The 27304-nt window shown below is 39.5% G+C and overlaps 1 protein-coding gene across 2 annotated transcripts; it reads right to left on the reverse strand.

The window, feature by feature from the left end:
• Positions 1 to 26544, reverse strand: tsc22d3 (TSC22 domain family, member 3). 2 transcript variants are annotated; one of them, XM_057348974.1, is made up of 3 exons: positions 25902 to 26544; positions 1715 to 1766; positions 1 to 1319 (listed from the first exon to the last, which is right to left on the reverse strand). In XM_057348974.1, exons 1-3 carry the CDS (start codon positions 26213 to 26215, stop codon positions 1062 to 1064), a joined length of 624 nt encoding a protein of 207 aa, XP_057204957.1. In that variant the 5' UTR covers positions 26216 to 26544; the 3' UTR covers positions 1 to 1061. The 2 variants fall into 2 exon arrangements, with proteins under 2 accessions (XP_057204957.1, XP_057204956.1); XM_057348973.1 differs by lacking the exon at positions 25902 to 26544 and adding an exon at positions 2019 to 2847.
• Between the last annotated feature and the right edge of the window lie 760 nt (positions 26545 to 27304).

Genomic DNA, 27304 nt, shown 5'->3' on the forward strand with positions numbered 1-27304 from the left:
TTTAAGTGTAAACATAAGGTTTATTGCAATGTGCATTTTGCATCCATACATCGTTTAAAAATACCATGGACACAATCAAGCAACAACTCCCATGTTTCAAAAAGACTGCAGTCAAAAAACTTCTCCCTGTGAAGTTACACATGGTCCTGTTGGCTTGTGAGTATTAGGCAAGTCTTTGGTAGTTAGAAAACACAGAGTTCATTCAGAAACATGTGGCCGTCTTATTTCATGGTTGGCATAGAGGTCAATAAAACACAGCAACATTATCCACTCCTTGCCTCCATTGCAGAACATTTTAGTTTACATCAGTCACAAATTTACAGAACTATGCAAATGTATACAGATTCATTCCCCCAAAAAATCATCATTTTACACACAGCCTATAAACAAGTTGATTTGTTCAGTTTCAAAACACAAACAATTCCCGTAAGCAGCAGGCCCCAACTGCAGAGATACAAGCGTTGCTTTATAAATCATATGGCAGGAGTCACCACTGTGGTAGAGAAGACCAGACCAAAGTCCATCTCAAAACTCCTCAACTACAATAGCTAAGAATGTCCACAGCTAGGGATCATTGACATGGAGGGAATTAATAGAGCACACTCCGGGATCTCATCCCATGTAGCTTCATCAAGAACACCTGGCAGGGCTCTCGAGACTGTGGGGGCATCTCTTGGAGACGTACATTTCCTTGGCTTGACCTGAATAGGCCGCGGATGCATTTCTATGGAGGTACCACAGCTTAGATCTCTGGGCCAGCTCCATCAGGCAAACTCCTCTCCTTCTCTTCACGAGATAGACCAAGGGAAAGCAAGGCTGCAGCCCCAAGCAAGGGCATGTCAGTCCTGTCGTACAGTAACCTCGGACGGCTAAATCACTCTCTCTCGTCCGCAAGTCCGAAGAGATTGTCGGATATTACAGAACAGACTAGGCCACTGGTACATCGTAACGCTTTCGTTTATCAGGGTTCATCTGTACAGACAGCTTCTTCTGGAAGTCGCATATCTGGAGGTCCATTTCAGGTGAGAGCTGTGGCTCTGCCCGCCCCATGGCAGAGCCACTTATACAGCAGAGCCCGTGCTGTTGTACTGGTGGCCCACATCGTCGGGGGACCCGGGCTCCTGAGGATCCAGAGGGAGGCTGGAGTCTGACGGCAACCGCGACTGAAACTTCTGCAGCTGCTCGGGGCTGGCCAGGTTCTTTAGCAGGCTGTTCTCACGCTCCAGCTGGTTGTTTTTCTCTGCCAGCTCCTTGATCTGCTCTTTTAAGATCTCCACTTCCTCCCTGACTGCGTACATTAAGTGATTCTTTACAAGATCCTGTAAAAAAAAAGAGGGAATTGAGTTTCGGAGCTCATACCAAACTATATTCAGTATGACTATTACACAACCTACTAATCTGAATCAACCGAATGGTTTACACAATGCAATTGTTAGGATGTACAATCTTGTTTAGAATATAAAAGCAAAACTGTCAGTTTATGAAATATAAATGGCCTTTGCGTGTTGACCTTTGACGTTATACTGCAGGTGGGCAATGCAAAGCATATGCATGAAAGTAGGTGCAGCAGCTTTATAGCGTGCACGAGCTCTGGTTACATACAACCTACACAGAAACTAGATACTTCTATGCACTTCTATAAATGTGAGCTTCTTAAATATAGAGTTTAGATAATGCTTTAATTGCAAAAAAAATGCATTTTTATGTATCTTACCATTGCTTGCTCGATCTTGTTGTCAATGGCCACAACGCTTGCGCCAGAGGCACTGCAACAGACAAAGAAAACGCCTATTAGAAAACACCTCAGTAGTAAACAACAACGATGTCTCATTGTGTGACACTTGAGTAGAATGATTCAAGTAAATAAGTGTATTGAAGATGAAAGTATCTGTGCAAATGAGCGTGCTTATGTACGATGCAATGATTTTAGCGTGATAAATATGCCCGTTTTTAAAATCAGCGATCAATTCTCAAAACCATCCCATAACCCCGTAAAATCCACGGTGCTCGTCGCTTACCTGTTGTCTAGTTTGACCGATACTACATCCCCTCCTAAAAACGACGAGAAGAAGGAGATGGAAAAATTGTGCAGTTGATACACAGCGAGCTCCATTGGCGTTTTGAACATATCCGTGCTCATATTAAGGACGAGACCCGTCTGAATAATACTTCTCGCCACGGTTGCGACTTGTTTTAACACGATTTTAAAATCCTGGTTTCGTTTCGTTTCGTTTCGTTGCGTTGCGTTGCGTTGCTCTGTAGCGCACTGTACAGAGAAACCGGGCGCTATGAGTGAACTAAGAGCGGCTTCAGGAGAAACACTGTCGGCTAGTGATGCTATTTCTGCCGCAGAGGGCTTTATATACGTGCGTGCTGGCGTCATATGACGCATGAATGAATTATGCAAAGTAGGCGTGTGGCATAGATTCTCGTTCTGCCCTCACGCTGAACTCGCTGAAGGAACACACAGCATGCAGCAACAAACCTCAAAAACACACCAACTATACAAACAAGACGTAAGGCGAACATGCGATATATATTGTACTTGATATATTAGGCTACGTTTGATAATTTATACGTTTGATATTGTTTGGCCAACTAACTGTTAAATACGTTCGGTTCAGGTAAAGTTGTGTTTTACATTGCAAATTACTTTTTTTTCGAGGAAAATGACAGAATTTGTTTTCAGTCTATGCCCTTAGGTGTTCATAAGGTAATAGTTTTGCAGTTAGCTTCTTAGAAACAGTATTTTTTTGGATAACCGGAGTTTGTTGGTTTGTTTAGAAATACAGCATGTCAGATTTTCACACAGGGCTTTTGCCACAGTGTAATATCAGGCTTTAGAGCCTCTAGTGGCCAAACTGTGAGTTGCAGACACAACACAAACATTAGGTCAAGCAGTCTAAAAGTTCAAAGGTCAAAGTCACTTAAAAATCTGTATAGGAGTCAATAAGCTGGTGCTTGCAAGTTTTGCTGACTTAGAACAGGATATAATCACGATATGTTGTTTTTCACTCTCATCTTACTTTTTAACATCAATTACAACAAACTATAATAACAAAATGCATTGTATGATGTAAAAATTTTAATATGGTTTATTTCATATATACATACATATATATATGTATATATATATATATATATATGTTTTGTTTATACCTTTAAAACCAATATAAATATATATTTACTGCCTTATAGTACAAAATTCTGATTATAAAAATATGTTTTTACACTACCTACACATGGCTGTTTGCTTTAGTTTTGCAATTTTCTAAGTGGAGCAGGACATTAACCTAATCCCACTGGCACACTTTGAAAGGTGACGACTCGAAGCCGATCCCTCTAATGAGGTTTCACTTAACATAAATTTATGACTGCAGTGCTGTCACCTTAAATTTCACACATAGTTTGTAATGCTGCTCGATTAGATTTCATAGGAGCTCTCCAGTTCGCCAGATTTTGGGCTCTGGTGAGCGCTGTAGTCAGGTTTATTGGCAAAGGCTTGGACAGTCTGTACTGTATGAAGCGATAATTATAGTTTAGAGATAAGAGGAAAAGACATCTTAGTGCCTTCTTTATTTAATGAGTTATGCATCTACAGGTGATAAAGTGTCAACAGAACCTGTTTGTGTCAATCTTCCTGTCCTCTAGACGTCGTGTAAAGTAATATTTTTTATTTATGTGTCTACACGTTGACCTTGATAAATGATAAACGTGCAATGTGACAAAACGTCAAGCCAAACAGGACAATCAGCTTTTATCACAGAGAGCTGCATACCTTACACTCTAGGGAAATTAGGAATGACTAAAACATTTGCATATTAGAAACTATTTGTTTGCTATTGGATAGATAGTCATTAAAAATCATCTACGTTGTCGTGATGCAGTGAGATGCAGTGCAAACAAGTGCTTCATTCAGTTGCCACTCCTAACAAAGGCCTGCACATCACAGTAAACACAGATGTGCCATGGTACAGTATGTCTCCTTCTGTCACCATAGCAAGGGTGGAGATGTCCCAGCCTCGCTCCGAAAAAAAAACTGCTTAAAACTGTTACTGTACAGTTGACAGTTTTTAAGACTGGTCTCAATGTATACATTATGTTTAATACAGAAACACTCAGCTCTGAGCAACACCTATTATTTACACGTAAGCCCCTCACAGTATGCAACAAGAGCTCATTTACTAAAGACAAACAAACAAAAGTTACTGATTTTCTCATGAGTAATGAAACCTGAACACCTGAACCAAACTCTTCTTCATAAATTGCATATGCAACGCACCCCGATAATTACTTTAAAAGAATGTCCAGAATTCACCCAGTCATGTTTGCATTCTTTGAATAGCTGTTACTTATTAGGTCAAAAATTGAGGGCGACTAGAGATTTTAAACAGGAAAGAGACAATACTGTTCAGAACATGTAAATAACCTCATCTGTACTGTAAACTGTGTTGTTAGTTTTTATCATAGAAATGAAACATCTGAAACTCTCATAGACCTTAGTGATCCACAAAGGTCACGCGCTACACTGAACCTAGTGTAACGATTTTTACACCTTGTACAATAAGACCTGCGGTATTCGCCCGTCTGCTCGAGTGGTTAGATGAGACTACTGACTTTCCTCACTCTCACTACACACCTGCAAGATTAATCCATCAGCTGTCTAATAGTGATGATACACTCGCACGACTCGGTCATTCTTACACTTACCGCCTGTCCGTCCTCTTAAATAGATTAGGTGAGTAGAGAGGTGATAAGCTCATGGCCGTTGCTCTGTGCAGATGGAATCTACGAGACAATCACTTAATTGCGGACGCACCCAAAGATTGTGCGGCTTTACAGTTCCAGTAGTGTGGATGACCCCACGTTCATGTAGAAGTGGCACATTTTCTCAGCTGGATGGGAGGGAGATGAACAATCGGGGTGGTTTCTGAATTTTTCTTACCCAGAATTCTCTTGTAGACTAATTGCATTGTGCATCACCATATACTTATCAGAAACTTTAGCTTTGGTTACTCTTAGTATTTCAGCATTAATAAAGGATATAATAGGACAGATTTTAAATGATCAACAAAATGATAGTGCTGGTATACGGAAGAAGAAAAAAAGGAGCTTCAAAGGGTTCTTCGATGCCATAGAAGAACCTTTTGGTTACATAAAGAACCTTTAACGTCTGAGCGTTTCTGTTTCACAAAAGGTTCTTTGTGGCGAAAAAAGGTTCTTCAGATGATAAAAAAGTAAGAAAGAGATGGTTCTATAAAGAGCCTTTGACTGAATGGTGCAACCAATAATGGTTCTTCAATAGCATCACAGAAGAACCTTTTAAGCACCTTTATTTTTAAGAGTGTTGCAATCTTGAATTTTCAAGCACGCCATATGTTAGATAAAGGCAACATACACGTCTAGTTTTCCATAGCCCCTTTATGGAAAATATTGTTTACAGTATAATTATATTCAGTGTAAAGAGGAAAAAATGTGGTTTAAGCTTCATGCCTGTTACATGATAGACAGACAGCCTTGTTTTGTGTGCATTGTCTGTCTGGAGACACGGAGTGAAAACATGTTGGTACAGGAGATGTCCATGCTGTATGTTATGTAAAACAAGAGATTAGAAAACCATTACTTTAATCCAGTAAAAAAATGTGATTGTCTTGTTAGGCCGTGTCGAAAAGCGTGGTTTAAGTTGGATCATTCTTACAGAAGTATTCATGTCAGTGTATAGGAAAATGCTTATGTTTCGGTTGCCAAGAGACAAACAACATGCAAAGGCTTTTGTTCGTCTGTCTGGATCTGTAGTCTAGGATATATTTTACTTACATTTTAGTTTATCTTTTTAAAAGTAAAACTTTCCTCATTTCCATGTTTCCTTGCGTTGATTTTATGTATTTTTACTTTTTCTTATGTTTTGGCACAACTATGTTGTATCCGGATGGCTTTTGATGCATCATGCAGAAGTGCTTGACCTACTAAGGAATCATTAGGTTGAATGGCCCGTCCTGCCCTGAACTGCCAACAAGACAGGAATTTAGGTTAGAGAAATACAAAACAGGACACTTGTACTTTAAAAAACAATGCATATAGTAAATGCGCATTGTTTGGAAACCAGCCTGAGCTAGCCTTGCTCCTGTGTGTTCATATGCAATGCTTATGTTTGCTTGTTCCCATTAACACGCAGTAAAACGAGATAAATGAGGCACAAAAAAGTATTACCTGTGCGCCCACTTGAGTAATTTCACAGAGTCTGCGGTTTCGTGCAGTTGCTGAGCAATTACGATTGGTCAGCTTATCAATGGCACTATTATCACAGTACATGTTGGAGCCGCTTATGTAAGTCTCTGTTTAAACAGTTATAAAACCACTTCTAATCATACAGTATGTTTTATCAGGTGTTGGTACCTTTACAGCCCAGGTGTGTCGCAGTTCTGTTGCTTTGACATCTGTCCAGACACTACCCAATTTTAGGCCACTGTAACCGGAGTACTTGTGGGTTATATAAACATATTTGTGGATGCCCAGTTTCCAGTGGGCTGCCTCTGTGCGTGCACGTGGAAATTCTGTACAGGATGAATGAGTTTGATGATGGCACTGTAATACAGTGAGTTTGCCACTTGAGGCCGTCTTGGACATTTAATGCCACATTGATGCTAGACATTAAGATTTGTCATATTAACAACCGAGCCCATCGCAGATCAGTGAAATATTGGTGGTGGAGATATAGGTTGTGTAATCTCATACCAGAATTTACAGACTGAAAAGTAACTCTTATCATCTTATCATTCAGTTACTAAATTAGAATTAGAATTTTATTAGCTTTGAATTCAATTTAATACTACTTATGCAATTTTGTGAAAATGATTCGTCTGTTACAGCCTGACATGGTAACATTGACAATGGCGTGAGTTGGGTAGTGTCAGCCTGAGTAATGGGAGATGGTAGCACAAATCGACTAATATCGTTTATGTTGCGATGCTCAGATGGAAATAGTCTATGTGATGTATTGATCCAAAGACCAGATCTGTATTTACGCGTCAAAACTGAAGTGTAAATAGTAACATTATAATTAGAAGTAAAGTGAGTGACTCATCTGTGTTGTAGGTTTCATATAGTTGCACGCATTCTTTGCAGCCTAGCATTCCCAACGTGCATCGTGGGTAAGTGTGCTGTGCAAATGCATTCAGTAGTAATTTTGTGGGTGTGTTGGCCATGTTACCTCATTTGAATAATTGCCTAAGTGAATCAGGGATAAACCAGCACAGACAGCGCATGCAAATAAACAGTACAACCAGCATATCATTCATAGGAAAACTCCCCCCAATGATGTTCACAGAAATTCTGTTCTTGGTGTGCCGGGAATTAAACTCAAATCTAAGTCACCTGAAGCAGAGAAGGATAACTTTCAAACAAAACTGTCTGTGTTCAGCACAGTCTGTACAGTTACAGTATATCAAATTGCTCTTATTAGTCTGTCATAGTATTTTAAGTAACAAAAACCCTGCTGATAACATAAATTTGACTCTTTATCATCACTACCATAATTAATATAATCATCATAACTGAAGAACATTAGTCTCAAATTATGTCATATAAAACCTCCATTTCTAGGCATCGGTCCCCATTGGGCTGTGTCTCCAACTATAAATCTGATCATTTTAACTTCTCAGTCTGTGGGTTCTTTTAAATTAACTCTGCAAGAAGGTTAAAAATAGACCTGTATGTGGTCCAGATTCCATGTACTGAGGAACTCTGTACAGTATGTACCCTTAATCCCTGTGGCAAAGCAGACAAGTTCATACCAGATGTGGCACACAATCGCAATTAATAATGCATTGTTTATTGCTGAGAAGTGTCGGGGGGCTTCACACAAGTCATAATCAATGTCTCTGGTTTGGCTGTGACCTCCCATGGGCTTCACAAAAAGGAAGAGCTGTTTCCCTTGTAAAGTGGACCTTGCGTGTCACAGCAGGTCTGCGTTATCATGTTGGCAACACATTCGGTCATTGGCAATGAAGTATGTCCTCTAATACAATGTGATCATGTCAAAAATGTATTCTAAGGCTTTCTGGAATACTCTATCCTGATTGGTCGATCAGGACATTCTGCACTAAAATATAATTGTGTAATGGCTGCTAAAGTGATTTCTTCCATGATCCGTTTCTCAAAGCATATCTCTGTCTATTTGTTTATTTCTATGCATTTCTTTGTTTAGTAAAAGGTTGTGTAGTATAATAAACAGTCAATCTTTACAGCATAGTTAACCCCTTAAGGATGATTTAAGAAGGGGTTCGCTTGTGGCTCATGATCACCTGTCGAGGTTTATTTTGCAATAATGCCCATCATAGCAGTGGAAACTGTCTCTTTTTGGCACTGTTGGGTTCTAGGGGGTCTGACGTGAGATGCTCTTTGGGCAGCATGTGCATTTCCTGGCTTCAAAGTGGCAACAGTATGCGCATAACCCCAGTGTTCTGGCTTCAGTAGATAAGTGGACATGCTGGAGAAGGGCGGAGCATCGGGCTGTGATGTCAGAGCTCGTTCGGTGCATCCATGCAGATCAGCTGGCATCACCACGATGAGCTTGGCAGTTTGCCTCTTGTTAAACCCGTTTATTAGTGCGTCTCATTTTAATTGAAAGGAAAATATGAGCGAGAGGAGCGGGGCTAATTTATTTGATCAGGTACGGCTCAGTGTCTGCTGCTTGGAGAAGTGCCTGTTTGGGACCAATGAGCCTTGAAAGTGGGAGCAAATCTATTTACAGTAATGCATATCTGCGGTGTTTATTAGTCACCTTTTTATGATTCATCTATGCTTTGTGGTCAGTGTAATCGTGGTGATAAAAGATTAAATCATCTTTCCACCTGCAAGTCAATGCATGAATTGTGTTATGTTCACAAAATCTGTATTGCTTCTTTATTATGAACAAATTGTCATTTATGTATTTACATAGAGAAGGACATTGTTTGGTTTCTTGCACTGTGCACTGAAAGCATTTGTCCCTTTTTACAACATTATCCATTTGAACAAGTGTACATACAATCTGTTAATATGTATATTCTACTATATACAATAGTCTTTTATTTTATATATGCATATTTAGAATCTTTTAGACTGTAAATCGTATTATATTGTATTGTCATTGTGTTGAATGTCTGTACTAGAAGCTTCCAACACCAAAGAAAATTCCTTGTGTGTGCAAGCACACTTGGCAATAAAGCGCTTCTGATTTTGATTCTTTAATTATACTGTATGCCATTGTCATCGGACGCTTTCCAAAGACAACACAGACACGCTACCTTTGACACAATTGAACCACAAGCCTCAAAGCAAACAATGTCTAAATATCTCCATGGAACAGAGGCAAAGTTCAGAAAGTACACTGTTATCTCTGTGCATGTTGACATTACAGCGAACACGCACGCATTTGAAGATACACAAACAATGAATATTAAATGAGCTGCACAGCTTGTGTACAGTATATGCACTGCAGTGATGTACTGTCTGAAGGCTGAATAGATCTGTCGGCCAGACAGAGAAGATTAACAGCACCTGGGCCACCCTGGCTTCCATTCTCTGGTTATTTTTCTAAACGTGCTCCCCAAAACTCGTTCTTCCATCTTGTCATGATTGGAATCTAGCTCGGAAAGGCATTTCCTAGAAATATGGCGACCCCGTTCACCCCTTAACATGAGTGAAACATAACCGTGCTTGTTTGCGCTAACATCCGTGAATTCAAGCAATTACACCTGCCAATTGAAAACGTGTTATCTCCGGGTTTGTAAACACTCTTAATCTCCTCGACACAAAAGGATTAAATCGTTTTAAGTGATTTAATCGTTTTTAACTGAAAGGTGATACGCTTGCAAATAGCTAAAGCGGTGACGTCAAATCTCTGATCAGAATCAGCCAGCCGGAGAAAAATGCGCAGGTCAACTAAACACAGCAGAGATGTCGGTGTCTGATGTTCAGGATTTTCACACGTATGCAGCATTTGAGCCAACTAACTGTCATCGTATCTCCAAAACAATCTAAGAAGCCCAGTCAGACTTGAGAAAGTTGTCCAAAATATGGTGAAATGCTGGCGTGCAGCCGAAATGCTGGCTGCAGAAACACGCTATGCCCTGAGAAGTCAGGGGAGGTGAATGTACGTTACTCTGCGATTTACAGATTTTCTGAACTTGCATGAGGCTGTCGGCCTGAGATGATCCCAGATAATCTAACGTAAATTACGAAAGGAACAGTGGGAAAAGTGTGTGTGTGTGTTTAAAGAGCACATTTGTGCTTTACTCTGCATACAGGACTCGAACTATGACCGACTGAAGCAAATAACCGATTCTGTCATTAATTCACCCTCATGTTATTCCAAACCTGTATGACTTTCTTCTGCAGAACACAAACAAAGATATTTTGAAGAATGTTGGTAACCGAGCAACATTGGCTCCCATTGACTTCCAATTTTATGGCCACTTAACCACTGCGACATTTCTTAAAATATCTTCTTTTGTGTACCACAGATGAAAGAGTCATATACTGGTTTTAAAAGACATGAGGGTGAGTTTTTTTGGGTTACCTATCCCTTTATGTAGTGAAGAGTCTCTCTGTCTAACGCAAATATAAAATAAACACAAGTGAGTGTTTATTTTAGACTGTATTGTTAAACACAATAAAAAATAATTGAATAAGCTTATTTTTCTAGTTTGTGAATCAAAATGCATTTCCAATATATGGCAAAACAGTTTTAAGATCTAACAGTTCAAATGCAGTAAAAGTCCTGTTGTCAACGAATTCCATCAGATGTCAGTATAATATCAAAGCTTGCCATGTTTGCAGATGCACATTTCTCTGTATAACCCTTATTGATATTTCTGTTTGATACCATTTGTCCTTCATTTTCAGAGGAACACAGAGGTTTTACATAACAGCGAGCAGCGCAAGCATAAAGCCACACCCTGGATAATGCAGAAGTTCATGTTTCAAAACATCAGCTAAAGAAACCTTAACATGTTCTGTTTCAGTTTGTTTAAGGCATTACCAAATACCATCTCTTACTACTAACACAACTGTCAGCATAACAAGATTTTCTCATAGCGTGCTGTGACTTGGCAGTTATTTTGCCATGCACGCATGGGAGCTCCAGCATGTAATACAAACACAGCATGAGTCCTGGAGGACTAGAATTAAAACTATAAAGTGACACAATGTGCTCTTACACCTTTACCTGCCCTGAAAAACGTTTCTTTTGTACTCTGTTGCACAACCTAGGCTAAATTGAAGGTCAGGCTCTCTCCAGAAATTGTCTACATACTTATACCGTCTGCATGCTCTGTTTTGCCCGCGCCCCTCCCTGCTCCATGCTTTGCATGTCTGCAAGTCTTTGCCTATTGTCTGGCTCCACGCTATTTCTGGCATGTGCAAAGGTGTAATGTTAGGTGTGACTTTGACAAAACCTGTCATGTTGTAACATGGCGAGCTACATTTACCTTGATAGATTTTGTTTACCTATCACTCGAGTTGATTTGACCGTCACGGCATTGCACGTTTCATTGAGCTCTCTTCACTGTCCTAAGTCACTTTAGTAAACACGACTCTTTTTTTTAGACGTGGGGGAGGACTGCGGTCCACTTCAAACGACCCTGTGACATAAACATGGTAACCAGGAGGCTCTCAGAAATCCTGCCTAAATAAACAGACCACAGGATGAACCTCTACATGACCCTCACATGAGGACAATAAGGAAGCTGCTTAAGACCGGACCTATTATTAGACGCTGTGATATAGACACACGCATGGAAGTTGCGGTTAAGGCTGTGCATTTCCAAGACAAAAACCAGGGCACTTTTTAGTTCCTCTGAGATGAGCCGAAATTATCTTATAAAAAAGGATACGAATTTTCAGTGCAATTAAAATGAGCACCTAAATTTGGTTCTGCGTGTTTCATATTTTGTCATTGTCCTTCTGAAACCTCGAATGTCCAAATTCACTGTTTTTCAGGAAATTGAAAAAAAGTGTATTTTTTGATTGATTAAATACCGTATTGTCAAAGTTGACAAGCACTTTTTAATTCTTTTTATTGGTTATATGTTTGCAAAAACCAGTGACAAACATAAAGGGTGACTAATAATAATGATTTATGGCAAAATACAAGAATCACGAAATATGGAGATACGAGGTTTCAGAAGGACATCAGTTTGTGACTCACAGCCTCACCATTCACTCTTCACTGTTATTGTATGGAGAAAAGAAAAAAGAACCTCTCGTGTTTTATGAAAGAAAGCAAATCACATAGCATTAAAACTACATGAGGGCGATACTTATACCAGTGTCTACAATAAATCCTGGACGTTTTGAAGTGGGCAGCCCAAAAATATTTTTGTTCCGAATCGTGCCATTAGATAATTTGTCAAGATTTCAACAGACGCATGATGAAACCGCAAGTAAAGTTTATCCGGGGGATGTCCTGTGTCTCAAATGTAAGTGACTGTGAGAGCGCGCGCTGAAACTGGAAAATAAAAATGAGGAAGAGAAAGAGGTGGGGTGGGAGGGCTTTCACAGCTGTTGTTCTGCAATGTTTCCTCTGATAGTGGACTTGGCTGTACTCCCAGTTCTTTAGGTAAACGACTCCAAACATGATTACCTTCAAAGCCTTTTGGTGAACAAACATGGTGGCAATATGCAAAACAACTCTTTATTTCCCCAAATTAATGTGCATAATTAAAAGAGCTGTTATTTTGTAAATATGTGGGAATTAATTCCACCTTTATCCTCTTATAAAGCTGTCTGTCATTGCACGAGTGTAAATGCTGACATGTGGAAAATCATTAGCCTCTTATATCAAGATCAGCTTATGGCGAACACTTTAATTCTTTAATCTGTTCTACACACTGACCCTTTGCTAGCTGCACTTGGCCAGGACATGGAAGGGAAGGAACTTATTCGTGAATACAAATTGAGGGGAACAAAAGCACCCGATAGGCTTTCACCCGTGCTTCTCCAGGTGACCATGGCAACACTTAAAAACCTGAAAGATAACGTCTTCTTGAATTTCAGTGTGTTTTGAATGTCAGTAATAGATATTTGCTTAATTGGAAGAAGCAAACATTGTGCATATAATAGAAATAATAAATAAACCATTAGACGTTATGCAGTTTGACTGATAATAACATTAAAAAAACATGACAACATCTCAGCCCTGTGTCAGCCATGCTTCGAAACGGAGGGGTCTACCTCACCACTAGATGCCGCTAAATTTCATACACCGGAAGTTCAGTGCTTTCTAAACAGATAATAGAGGATTCAGAGTTAGTATGTTTCTGTAATATAGACCGTTTCACCGGACACGCGCCTGACCCCCAGTTAACTTCCAGTTTGTGTTTGGCTAGTGTCTAAGAATATAACTATTTATATTTTTTATGTTAATATTAATTAGTATTATTATTTGACTGTATAATACTTGTATTAAATAAACGGTTTGTTGAATTTTGTTGTATGTTCATTTTATTTAATAAACAATTTTTTTAATGGGTCCTGTATTTGGTATACATTGACATCTAACGGTTGAGCATAAGAGCGAGTCATGCTCAACCCATTTAGCTTTTTTCCACATTTCCTAAAAAATAGATTGCTTGATTAATTTATTGTTGTATTTTTAATGTTTTGTTTAATTTTTGTCAAATCTTTATAATTTTATTTATTAAAACCATTATGAATATTTCAAATATTGGTATTATTATTGAAACTATTTGTTATGTTAATGAATGCCAACATTTTTATTTTTGATCAAATGTATTTAAAACAACATTGCTTATTGCCCTATTGTAGCTCTATCAATCGGCTTCAAAAAACATACAAAGCAGTAATAATCCAGTAGCATGCCAAAACATTTTTCTCATACAAATCTATTCTTTAAGTCTTAGGTGTGGTCTGGTGAGTTAGCTGGAAAAAGATATTTATATAATGCAGATTTTCCGAAGAAGTGCATGCAGACTTACTTAAAAATAATACATAATAATGCATTTCATGCAGCAAAAGATGAACAGCCATGAGTGTCTCGGAACAACAATCACTCATTTATTTTCCATGAGTGTTAATGCCATGTGTCTGTGTTGGTTAGTACAATGGTGTCTTTTATATTGTAACGATGTGGCAACTTAAATTTTTTTAAGTAACTTGCATTGGTACTTATATTATAGGTTATTATTATAGGTTATACACATAATCGGCATACATGATTGCTGGGATTCAAACACATGATCTTGGTACTGTCCATGCCATACTTTACTATCTGATCTACAGGAACTTAAAACCACAGCAGGATCCTCTCAAACTGTGTGCTAAGATCCAGCAATATGCTTTATGGAGAAACGACTATTTCCTCAGTGAGAAACCTGAACTTATTTTGACACGTTCTTACTGTCATTTTTATAACCCGTCGAAAACCAGAGGCGTGGTGGGTTGTGTGAGAGTCTAGAACATTCTTCACTGTTATTTGACATGCAAGCTGCCAAGATCTCTGGCGAGTGACAAATAATGAATTGTTGACCCTGGGAGATTGTGAATTCGGGCCACAGCTCTGTAGATGAAGGCCAGGAAGAACCGAATTGGCCTTTTGGACAGAGCTCAGAGCTCAGAGCAGCGTGTTTCACATTCCAGTCCCCTGTGTCTTTGATTTTTTGGCTGGGATTGGGAAGTTACATGAGCCTGTCCCAAAGTTCATTCTTGTGTTTACTTATTTTTGTGTTTGCATTTGCTTGCATGCTAACAGCAGAACCGTGAGTCGCTCCATGACATCGCAGCAGAAAGAATGCTACCTAATACTAAAAATGAGTGTAAGTCAAACTCGATACATCTCATGCTTGTTTAACCTGGCGGTGGATGCTGTGAACATCTCCCGTGAACCCTTTGGCAATGTTTTATCATTACTAGCCTGTCCAATGGTGATCGTCTGACCCCCCTTCCAATAAACAATTACAATAAGAATGATTAATATCACTTTTTCTCGTTTACAGACTTGCGCAAACTCATCTGATTTACCAACCCAAGATTAAACTCGGTCGTCATTTCAAAGCGAGTGTTAGAGCCAATATGCATTAAAAGACAGAGCAAAGCTACTGGCACAGACATGTTGCACAAGGATTTTGGCAAAGGTGCTTCACAAAGTGTTTCCAGAACGCCCCGAATGGTTCCAATAAAACAGAGGAAGTTTACCTAAGAACCACCTTCAGTTATTCATGCAAAAATGGTCTCAGTCAATTTCACAGAAGAAGGAATATGAGGAGTTTTGAGTTGTGTTTTGAGCACCGTTTCTCCTCCTCTCGTAGAATTGACGACATTGTACCGCAAACCTCTCAAAACAGCTTTTAAGTAATAATTGTTTAGCTTTAGAATTGTTTATTGAGTCATCATCTCTTCCCATAAATGCCATGTTAAAACCTGACCTTCTTAATAAGTTACGTGCATTTTTGGGCTTGGGCTAAAATTTTCACTGGAAAGAAACGCTGTTGTGTTGTTACAACAAAACCGCTCCATGTGTGTTATCAATATAATTAAAATGAATGCGGGTGGCATCTACAATTCCAAAAAATGTATATTTATATTCAGCATGAACTCTATAATATGCATCTCTCTGTTATAAAAAGTTCATAACATTGAACTGCAAAATATTATTCTCAACCAAAGTGGTCAAATGTGCCAACTTTGTGCATCACAAACCTTTAAAATCTTAACATTTGGTCTTTGTTCTGTTGCATGAGACTGGTGTTTTAAAGAACCAAGTTCCTATAATTAACCTTGCAAGGCCAACAAACCAAACCGAAGAGTTGTTTACTGTAGAAAGGTTGTTTGGGAAGAAAATTGTTCATTACGTAGCTGCACGCCGCTCATTATTTTTACACATGCACATGCCTGACAACGTTAGTGGAGGAGTTTCCTATCTCCATGAGTGCACCAATGAGATTGTGTTTGGGTGGTGTGCAACAACCATGTGGAGATCAATGAGGATGAGCTCTAACAGCAGGCTGATTCATCTTATAGTTATTTAGGAGGACACTATTTTCCAGACCGGCCAAACCCACAATGAGCCATGGCTTGTTGGGGTTAATGGGTTTGCTTCATGGAAAAACACCAGTCTGATTTGTCAAGAGCAGGACAGTACAGTAACTGTAACCATACTGGGATCCATTGGAATTAACTGTGCTGTACATAATTGTAAGATGTGTAAAGGGAGGTTTAATATCTAGGTAAAAATGACTCACTTTTGTATAGTTTTTCAAAAGTATTACTATTTATGTGTCTTTTACTGTAGAATTACCCCAAATGTGTCCATTGCGTACAGTATCTGATGCACCTGTCCTGAGTGTGTATATACATTTGTTTTTCAGGCTCCACTAAATCTACGTAATTTCATCAGTTATTACTTTTTTCCAGTATTTTATATACAGTAGGCTATATTTAATCTCATTAAGACACATTATTGGATTGTTTGGGTTTGAGTCACGGTATGTTCCCACTAGGTTCACCCCAGTATGTTTCCAGCACTGGTCATTTGTCTGCGCACGCAGAAATAAAAACGGCAGTCATAACATCTTTTCTGAATTTAATGCACAGCTGTGTAGAGCAGCATTTTGGACCAATGAGATTCCACCATGGGTGTGGCTAACCGTCAAAATGTCCTGTACCCGTCTGCCGCATCGTGTCTGGTATAATGCCAGTGGCTTAGGTATGATGCACAGATTCTAATGGGTGAGTCAGCGGGCTCTTAGCTGCTGATATAACAAGGGCAAATCCTGAAGAGGGTAGACGGCTGTGGACAGGTTCTCTCATTATCTCAATGGACGTCATTGCCAGGGTGTGAACGTATAAGACAATAAGGGCAAACACCTCATTACAGTGCTAACCTCTCTTTTCTGTAAACAACTTGCAGTATGCCAGCCATATCATTCCAAATGAAGCTCCTCGTCAACAAAAAAGACGAACATTAGTGTTCATTTTGATTTAGATGTAAATATATGAATGTATAGTTTCCTATGGTATTCATCTATTCAGTCTGATGTGATCCATGTAATGTAGCCCTAAAGAAATTACTCATCCAAAAATTGACATTTTGACTTTTTCCTCACTGCCAAGCTACACGGGGCCACAAAAAGCGGCAGTAGGGTTTATGCTGAATGTCACATGCAGAAACAGGTCTCACCGCTGAGACCGTTTTATTCAAAATGCCCAAGGACCTACCAAAAATAATCAATGTCTATCACATATACAGATTGATATTGAAAGTTCTTTATTTTTCTTCTTTTTATTGACTTTTGAATACTAATATAGAATAAAACGGCAAATATAAAAAAACTAGGTTAGCTGATCACATCAAAATCTGTCATTTTTCTGGATTAGTCATGTGACGTTTGACATATACTCTGTAGCGGTGGTCCACAGTGTCAACTCTAGTCATGGGACATCATAACAGTGCACATTTTGTGTGTCTACCGTATTCCTTACAGAAAAGACACACGAAATTCACATGTGCAAAAAACACATGTGATCACATGTGAAATGTGTGTTTTTGGAACATTTTGGTGTGAATTCCATGTGAATTCCCATGTGAAACACATAGGATAACATGTAAAAACCCATGGGATAACATGTGTGACATGTCTCCACATGCGATCACATGTTCTTCACGTCACCACATGTTATCCCATGGGTTTTTACACGTTATCCTATGTGTTTCACATGGGAATTCACATGGAATTCACACCAAAATGTTCCAAAAACACACATTTCACATGTGATCACATGCGAAAAACGTGTGAAATTCATGTGTCTTTTCTGTAAGGGATCTGACAGGTCCTGGGTACGTCCATCTATCTGTCTCTTTGTTAAGATGATTTGAATCGGGTGTTAAATGGTAAATGTGCAATACTGTGGGTTCCCAACACCGGCGACAAGAACCACTCATCTGTACAGCTTGTGCCTTAATTTCAAGCGTTCATAAGACAGTCCATAATACATTTTCATTTAAGAACAGTGGCCAGGATTATAGTCAAGTTTTGTTTTCCACAGAAGAAAGAAAGTCATGAGCTGAGAGGTTCAGTTACCAATCACAGATGTTTTTGGACGAACTTTATTTCATTTAAAAGCAGGTGGCCTGAGGTTCTTTGCAAGACATTGTGCAAGGTTTGAAATCATTGTTATGTTATTTCACTCCAAGACAGGTACCAACAATGCCTTTTGATATTACGAAAATGAATACCTTGGATGAGATCGAACTGTAGCCACAGATCATTTCGCAAACTGTGGGGTTATTGATTTTCTACATTTGTTATCCAACGATTGTCCGTTCTTCATGATTTTCACAAACACTGAATTTGGCATAATAGAATAAGATCACATGAATTAAAAGCGCTTCACGTTTCACAATGAATGTGCTGTCTGCGGTAGATTCAATTCCACTGGCCTTGGGGGAAATTAAGGCTACAGATGCACTCCTGCATGTCTGCAATCGAATGCTATTATGTCTGTCTTGGCAGTCACTTCAACATGATCAGACTTTCCCTTTAGCCTGAGGTAAACATAACTGAAGCCAACGAGAGTGTATTTTATTAAGTCAACAAACCATGACCCCATGAGGCTATTTCGTAAGCTATCAGGGCAAATCTATTTCACAAGTTACTGAGCCGACCTCTACACAAATATTTTGGACTGCAATCTCGTTATCATTTTCTCATTGTCTGTCATCTGACGTTTCTGGTGTTCTTTCATAATGTCGTGCTAGATCAGCATGTATACTTGTGTAAATATAAGGCTGTGTATCCATCAAAGCATTTTAACTCTTCTAAAAATGCTGAGTGTGGTTTTTATTAGCTGAAAAATATGAAAATGGAATAGGCCTATCCCTCCAAAATGATGTGTTATTAGTATCTGATTTTGCTAGCTTGTTTAATCTACAAATGTTCATATTGTGGTAGCCTAGGGATATCATCTAGTGCAAAAATGTATACTCGGAGACCGAAATATTTATATAACTTATACATTGTTTCTCAAGTATGATGTTCTGGTTGGTATTTGTGTCACTGCTCCTGCACTGTGACTGGTCAGCTGAGTAAAAAGTGATATCGATAAGCAGTGTTATTCTCAAAATTGCACATTTTTACTCTCTGAGCGTTAGTTGCTGATGTTTTTAAAGGTCCAATGTGTACTTTTTTGGAGGATCTATCAACAGAAATGCAATATAACATACATAACTATGTCTTCAGAGGTGTATAAAGACCTTACATAATGAAGCGTTATGTTTTTATTACATTAGAATGAGCTATTTCTATCTTAAAATATTAATACTTTACTTACTTTACAAAAGGGAAGAGTGGAGTAGCCATTGGTTGCAATTCACAACCTCACCACTAGATGTCAGTGTAATTCCATACACTGGACCTTCATGTGCACTGCTTTCTTGGCATTTTGGTGGAAACACATACTAAGAACTGTTTTTCTTTCATTTGGTCATGTCATGCGCCACCTAGGGTACCAAGCGTGCCAATTGCCAATGTTGACCCTCATTTTGATCATGTGATTCTTAAAGTAATGATTTGGATTGTAGCCTATAATGTATTTCTTTCTTAACTTATTTCAACATTCACTCCGAGGTCATGGACTCTATTGAGGCCTGCCAGTGGCCTCAATAACCATGTTTGTGTTTTGGCTATAGCATGACTGCTGTGGCTCAGTGAATGCCAATGTTGGGTGGGTTTGTAGACAGTGCCTGTCAGTACCCTGAACCCTGCCTCTGGGAACAGGAGCACCTTATACCAGACAACAAAGCCGGGGCTGGCCCCCTGCCTATGGCCCGTCGCCAACTGTCCACCGTCCCGCACACAACAATGCTGCAATTGAGCCAGTCAATTAAACGGATATCATACACCTCTGTGGGTGTTTGTCGAACTATGACAAGTAAATTACTCAACAAACCTTCACCACAAAGACAATTGACCTGTTAAGCCATTATGAAAGTGGATCCACCTGTTGCGTTTTATAACAGCGTCCCATCTATCGGCCGTAGGCTCGTCTTAACGGCGGCACTTGGTTCAATCGTCAATGCAAATGTTCTCGTAGCACGCAGCATGTGCTACATCAAAGGACTGTATCTCATTCGAATAATTAGCCGAGACATTATCACGTTATTAGGTTTTATATGTACGACAGGGAAAATTGATGGAACATGATGTATGCCTCTGGGTGGCACGCGTTTGGTTCTGTTTGCAATTCAGCACGCTTAGTATGCCTCCCTAATTAAAAACAGCCACTTTCGATCGAAAGGCGAACAATACAAAATCATAATTATATAGCGATCAAATGTCTGCAAGGCATTTTCCACATTATCTACGCACGTCCGCATGGAAATGAGATCAAATCAGTATTAAAATCCATGCTGTTCTTTTGAAACAGCTCTCTGACAGAAGCCTTTCCTATTGGTGTTGACACAGCTGGGATCGGCGAGCATGTCTTCAGATTGTGGTGTAATGTATGTAGCCGAATATTGGGAATAATGCTGGGAGATCCTAGCCTGAGGTCTTCCAAAGCCTTGATTTCTTCACTAGAATCAGCGTGACTGTCTCAAAACAACTTTAAAAGCAAGACCACTCAGCCAAAACCACAGGAACCCTCATGACCCCAAGACTTTTATGTAACAGTCTGCAGCATGCTGCCTTCCGGAAAATATCCAGGAGCCTTTAGGACAATCTATCAAGATATCGTTTCCCCGAAGGATGTTTTGTCCTCTACGTGAGGTAGTGTAGAACTTGGCTGCGTACAGAGGTTAATTGTTAGCGAGGAGTATTTTGGGGCGTATTTTTGTACAAAATATGTATTGATCTGCATGGCTTAGGTCTCTGCTCCAACAAGTCTTGAAGTTCTTGGGAAAGAGCATGCACACACACACACACACACACACAAAGAGCTCTCCAGCTCTCATGTGGCGAGCATTAGCTTATTATGGCCTTATTTTCACATGTGATGTGCTGGATGCCTTTTATTAGCAACAGTGACTCTGTCCTCCAGGCGGGCTGGAGACGCTAGTGACCATATGCTTGGTGTTGTTTTGAACTTGTGAGTCTGCACATTTAGATCTGATTGAGTCATGCATGCTTGAGTTTAAGCATGCATGACTCAATAGCTGTAAGGGATTCAATTTTGCTGCGGAAGGAGTTTTCAGTTAGCAGCCAGAAAATGCCACTTGGGACGGACGTTTGAGAACGAACAGTTCAGATTTTGGGCTTAGTTTGTTAGTCCCACTGGACGGTCAGTGAGGAGAGAAGTAGGGTTCAGGCTCCTATTACGTTGGTTTAGTGCCTGTTCACACAAGTTAAGTCCAATAGGCTTTTTTCTAGAAGGGTAGTAGAGTTTTGTCTGTTGTCTTTGGGAGGAGTAGGTAGACTTTAGCATATGTTCCATAGCCTACATTTGTATATGAATTTTGAAGGCTCGCAAGAGTCCTGGGTGTTTGAGTCATAGATTTACTTTTGCACAGGTATGTTGAGCAATCAATCACAAGCACCAGAAGACAGAACAAATACATTTATACAGGTTTGGAACAACCTGAGGGTGAGTAAATGATGACAGAATTTTTCATTTTGTGTGAACTGTCCCTTTAAATATTGCCGTGCAAAATATGTATTAGCTGTTAAGCTCAAAATGTCTGAATCTATGCCTCAGCATGCCTGGGAGTGAAGTGCATGATTATTTGCATATTAAGTAAGCAAACATTTTAGCAGTATGTCAGCGAGTTTGGTGGAGTTTATGTTGGCAAGACCTCTGTTACTCTGTCTTAAATTCTATCCTAGTCACACCTTCCTTATCATTGTTCTATCAATAACACTATGTTCCCTTCTGTCTGTAAGGAATGCAGAAGTGTGAAATATGAAATATAAGGAATACAAAAAGAAAACATCCTTAGGCCACCTAAATGTCAATATGGAGAACATGCCGGGATCATAGGGAAACCATGATAGCGTAAACAAAGAGCGGTCCAACACAAAACTGAATTCCTTTTCCTGCAAGAAGTGGCCAGTGTATGATCAAACAATGGCTATTTGATGGTATTAATACAGAGGACTATTGAACACGGTGTATTTAGTAGCTGAGACTATGAAGACTCTTGGGACATAGGTCAAAAACATCTCTTGTTTACATCCCACCACTTTGCTCATAATAAAAGTAATCACAGTTAACTATAACCTTTCAGTGCTACGTGTAAAATTGAGAACACCCTGATAAAGTAGATTAGATATTAACTTGCACACTAGAGGAGATTTAATTCAGAGGTGTGTCAGTATGGGAAGGAGCTATATTGTCTTTACATAAAACCGAATGAACTGCTAAAGTTTTGAGAATCGAAAGTTGTTATTGTGTTATTCAACATATGTGCAGAATACAGAAGTCACACCCAAAATTGTGACGTGTCATGGTGGTAACCATAGCAACAGCTGGGAGTTCTGCAGCTGTAAACAGGAAACATGGATCTTAACAGTTTAGCGTATCATTAGTAAACTATTACAGAAAGCAAGGATGTTGCTTACAAAGCATCGTGGTCTCTCTCGACTGTAACGGATGTCTTTTCTAAAAGACCTAATCGTTTGTGTAATGTTCTCTTTGTCCAGTCTCACGGCATTAATATGCTGTCTTAAATAACCAAATCATTAAGAGAACCAGACTGAGAACTCAAGAGAAGTGACATCTGTATTTCTGAGTCATTTGATATATTTGCGCCATTATTGAGAACTATTCCACCATATATAGATCATTAAACAATTCAGCGGATACCTACTTATTTGTGTTTTGTTTTTTGCACTCTTGAAACTAAAAGTGCTGCACAATGCCATGGAAGAACCATTTTTGGTGTGGTTCCATAAAGAAATTCTATTTCACAAAACAGAAGTATAAAGGTGGTGGAAAAAAGTTCTTTAGACTATAGATGGTTTCATCGGCCCAAAGTTAACTTATGGTCTGTGTTTGTTGATTGGTCTGGCTAGTGACTAATAAGTTTCTACATTTCATTTAATTTATATTAATATTAATTAATATTAATATTTTATTGTATAATAATTGTATGAAAGGGGTCATATGACACAGCTAAAATGAATATTATCGTTTGTCTTAGATGTAATGCAATGTGTATACACGATTTAAGGTTTAAAAACGCTGTATTTTCCACATACCGTGCATGTTTGTATCTCCTCTTTGTCCCGCCTCTCTGAAACGTGCAGATTTTTAACAAAGCTCATCGCTCTGAAAAGCGAGGTGTGCTATGATTGGCCAGTTAACCAGTGCGTAGTGATTGGTCGAATACTGCAAGCGTGTGACGGAAATGTAACGCCTCTTACCATATTTGGAACATCAGGTTCCAAAGCAATTGTACTGACAGGTACGCCCACCTTACTTGTGTATATATTTGGGCGGTCTTAGTCAAATCATTCCACGAACTGACGTAGATTTGTGGGGGTGTGGTTACACGAGGCGTTTCAGGCAGGTCTGGGTGAGCATTCGCATTTAGATAGAGTGCACCTTTGTTACGACACTTTAATTTTATGTGTCTAATACATGCATGAGCAACTTATAACAACACCAATGACTCAGAAAAACAAGTATTCACGCCATATGACCCCTTTAACTTCCAGTACACATTCACAAAGATCAAAAATAATGCTGGCTAGACATACAGTACTTTGAACGTGCTAGCTAATGAATTTTACTTGTTATTTTTTTTGCTTGTTTTCAGAAATAATCTGCAAGGACTCTATTCTTAGCGGATGTGTCCCGGAAGTTAAGTTTGGGCCACAAAAGCGTGCATGGGCAGTAACGCTTGTTTATGTTGTTGATTTGAAACAGTCTTTAAAAATGTAAAAATTGAATTGTTTATTTGGGAACCAAAAATGGTTCTTCTATGGCACTGTTGTGAAAAGCATGTTGTAGAACCTTTATTTAAATAATGTGAATATTCACTAAGGCAATTATTCCGACTTTTCTCATTATATCGCTGTAACACTGTTCAAAGTAAGGAAGGAAGGAGGCGGGAACTGGCGAACGATAACCAAAACTTTAATAACATAAACAAAGCATAAACCAAATTAAAGGGCCGGGAGCCACCTCACGGTCGACTGCCGGCTACACAAACATAACTAAAACACATACAATGTCCAGGCCTGGTCCTCTCTCGTCGTACCTTCCTGTCGCTCCTTCTCTTATGCTTCCGGAGCTCCTCCGTGAGAGATGCGAGACCGGTGTAACGCACAGCTGACACTCATTATCACTGACTCGCGCCACCGGCCTCGCGTCGTTCCCTCACGGCTCTCGTCCCGCCTCCCTCGTCACAATCTCATTGCTGTTACACCATCAAGCTTTCTTTAGTCATTATCATTCTTTTCATTTTCAATAGACGTCACTATGAATTTAACATCCAAGCAAACATTTTTTGCTGACTTAACATGTTGAGCTGGCACGTCTGTGAGGTTATCAGCCAGTTTCACTTTCAACTTATCTCTGATAGATTGACATAAAATCAAAGATTTCCAAGTTAGTGAAATCCGTACGGTGGCGTGTTATGATAACAACATATGGAATACATTCTTATCATTTAGCCACATGCGTCAATTAGTTACAGTTCAGTTCTTTTTGGAATCACCCTTTAGCTGACTTGAGCCGACTGTATTTCCCAAAGGGCCTCAACTGTAATTCTCTTGCAGACTAAACATTTCAAATGCTATCTGATTTATCCGACTGTCCCGGTGTCTATACAGTACATGTTTACATTGTGGTTGGCTAGCGTGCTCTCGTAGAAAATACACTGTGATCCTAATTAGACACGTCTAATGTCAAATAATGCCAAATATCTCCATTCATTTTTGACATGTTTACATACTGTTTTGCACCACATCAGCTTTGTTCCAAAACACAATGTATACATTCAGTCAAACATTAAATTGAGGGAAATGTTATAGGTTCACGAGATTTCTCATTGAATGTTGTTTTGGAAACGGCAGGGATTGTTCCATTTTATAAACACACACATTACCTGGTTACCTGGAATTTGTTTGCTGCATAGTTTAGCTATGGTTTGAGATATGCCGGCATGGCATTTAAATTGCCCATAGTTTATACGTCAAAATGTGTTTCGCTTCAGCTGACGGTAGTACGGAGGCAAATTAGAATGAATTGGTTGTAAATTAAATGCATGTGTACTTTCCGCCCTAAAGCTACAGGAATCAAATCTTTAAATGTATCAGATGAGTCGCATTGAAAAGGGAGTATTTAAGGAGGAAGAACTGTTTTAAGGTGGAATGACACAAGATCCTCGCAAGTTTGCGCAAAGGCATGTTCTTCATACCAATCGGCACATTCCTGGAACCATACTGAGACCGAGAGCCACCTTAGACTTAAATAACAAAGCAAGGGCTGCGTTTAAAGCCCTTGTATTGTCTTTAATTGCCGTATGTTCTTATATCGCCATGTGGCAAGAAATAAAATAACTGGTAGTTTTGAGTGGTTGTGTAACATTTCTTGGTGTTGGATTACGATATGCAAGCCAATGAGTAATGAATGAATACATGTGAAATTAATCCCATTAAAAGCAAATGATATAAGATAACTAGTCTGGTTAGAAGAAAACGGTGGCGTTACTAAAGAAATGAATATGAAATTCACTTTCATTTGCATGGTGACAGTACACATTTGTTGGAGAGAAGGTTTTTGTAAAAATATTTCAGTATTACAGAAGTAAAAAAAACACAGAATGTTCCTGTCATCAAACTAACATTTTTAACTTAAGTCACTAACTGGCAAACACGGCTCTAGCTCTGAGACTTTGACCATTTTATGGCCCCAGCAAGGTGTGAGTGTGTTTGCCGGGGCAGGTGTGTTTGTTCACATACCTGTGAAAGAACAGCAGAATGGACAGCATGGTTTGGTCAATGTTGCTGTTGCAGATGCCTTCATTGAGCAGAAAGCAGGGGTCCCGGACCACCGACTCCAGCGAGTCCTGTCTCATGATGTTGTTCAGCTTATCTGTGTTTAGGTTCTGAAAGTGAAGCTGGTCTCGCAGCTGTCTGAAGTGGTTGATTGAAGTGGGGCTGCCCAGGCTCGTGTGGCCGGGTCGGCCCGGCTCGGGCTCGCAGCCATTGGCCAGATCCAGACAACAGCTGCAGCAGTCCAGGCCGATGGGCGAGCGGCACTCCTCGTTTGACATCACTGCGAGGCTGACAGGTGAAACTCCGGGATAAAGTGCAGGCAGGTTCTTCTCCACCTGCTCTCAGCACACACCAGACCAGAACCTGTGTGTGAGTTTGTGAGTTGATTTTAAGAGTAAACTTCTGAGAAGTCCCAGGTGCCACAGAAGAGACTGCATGAGTTGATTCTCCTCGACTGCGCGTGTGAGCGTGTGCACATGCAACCTCGGCTTTTATGAGCTGGGTTGCCTGTTCTCTCGTAATGATGCAGCGGGAATGTGTTTGAAAGAAAAACCAGAAGCTGCTTCTGTTTTTTTCTTCTCGCTGTCCACTGCACTTTTTCCTGCCCCTGTGTGTGCATACAGTGCAGAACGGAGAAAGGAGGCGGAGGGACGGAGGGAGGGGAAAGGAGAGGGTTGGACAGGAAAGAGGAGAAATTCTGTGATTGGTTGCAAACAGGCCCCTCCTATGTTTCTTTTGCACTACCACTCTTTAACTTGACATCACAGTTAGGGGTGGAGCAAAGTTAGAATGAGGAAAGAAGTCTAAAAGCATGCTTTTTAACATGTGCACTTCGGTGCTGCCAGGGGCGGACTCAGAGCGACAGCAAACCATAATACTTCCACTGTTTCCAACGGCTGTTATATTTTGACGTGTTTTGTACTCTCTGCGTGCTGCTGGTACAAATACTTCTTGTGTGTGCAGTGTTCCGTGTCCAGTGATTCATTTCGAATATGTATGCATAAATCTCGTTGGTCTTGCTCAGCGGTTGTTGTCTTTTTTTAACCAATATCACCAAGTAAACCTAAAGTGTGTTTGAATAATTTCAGTCCATAGTAAACACATGTTCTTATATTAATAATGGAAGAAAATGGTCAATAATCTAAATTTATATTAAATAAAAAAATTATTCTTGAGGTTTGACTGTTTTGGCAAACTGAAACTTGTAATGTTTACTATGCTGAAGGAAAAACGCTGACACAACATTAACGTAGACAACGCACTCGAAAAATCATTCAGTAGTCAATAAATTCTCAGAAACCACAGATAGCTTCCAATGATGATATCCGCATCTCTGAAAACAAGCGTTAAATGTTGTTTCATCACAT

This window comes from Triplophysa rosa, linkage group LG13 (assembly GCF_024868665.1).
Source record: "Triplophysa rosa linkage group LG13, Trosa_1v2, whole genome shotgun sequence".
Taxonomy (NCBI): Eukaryota; Metazoa; Chordata; class Actinopteri; order Cypriniformes; family Nemacheilidae; genus Triplophysa; species Triplophysa rosa.

Coding starts and splice junctions, on each gene's coding strand:
- tsc22d3 (XM_057348973.1), bottom strand. CDS start 2,392: ATGCGTCATATGACGCCAGCACGCACGTATATAAAGCCCTCTGCGGCA. Junction 1,767..2,018: donor TCGGTCAAACTAGACAACAG/GTAAGCGACGAG, acceptor TGTCTGTTGCAG/TGCCTCTGGCGCAAGCGTTG. Junction 1,320..1,714: donor ACAAGATCGAGCAAGCAATG/GTAAGATACATA, acceptor TTTTTTTTACAG/GATCTTGTAAAGAATCACTT.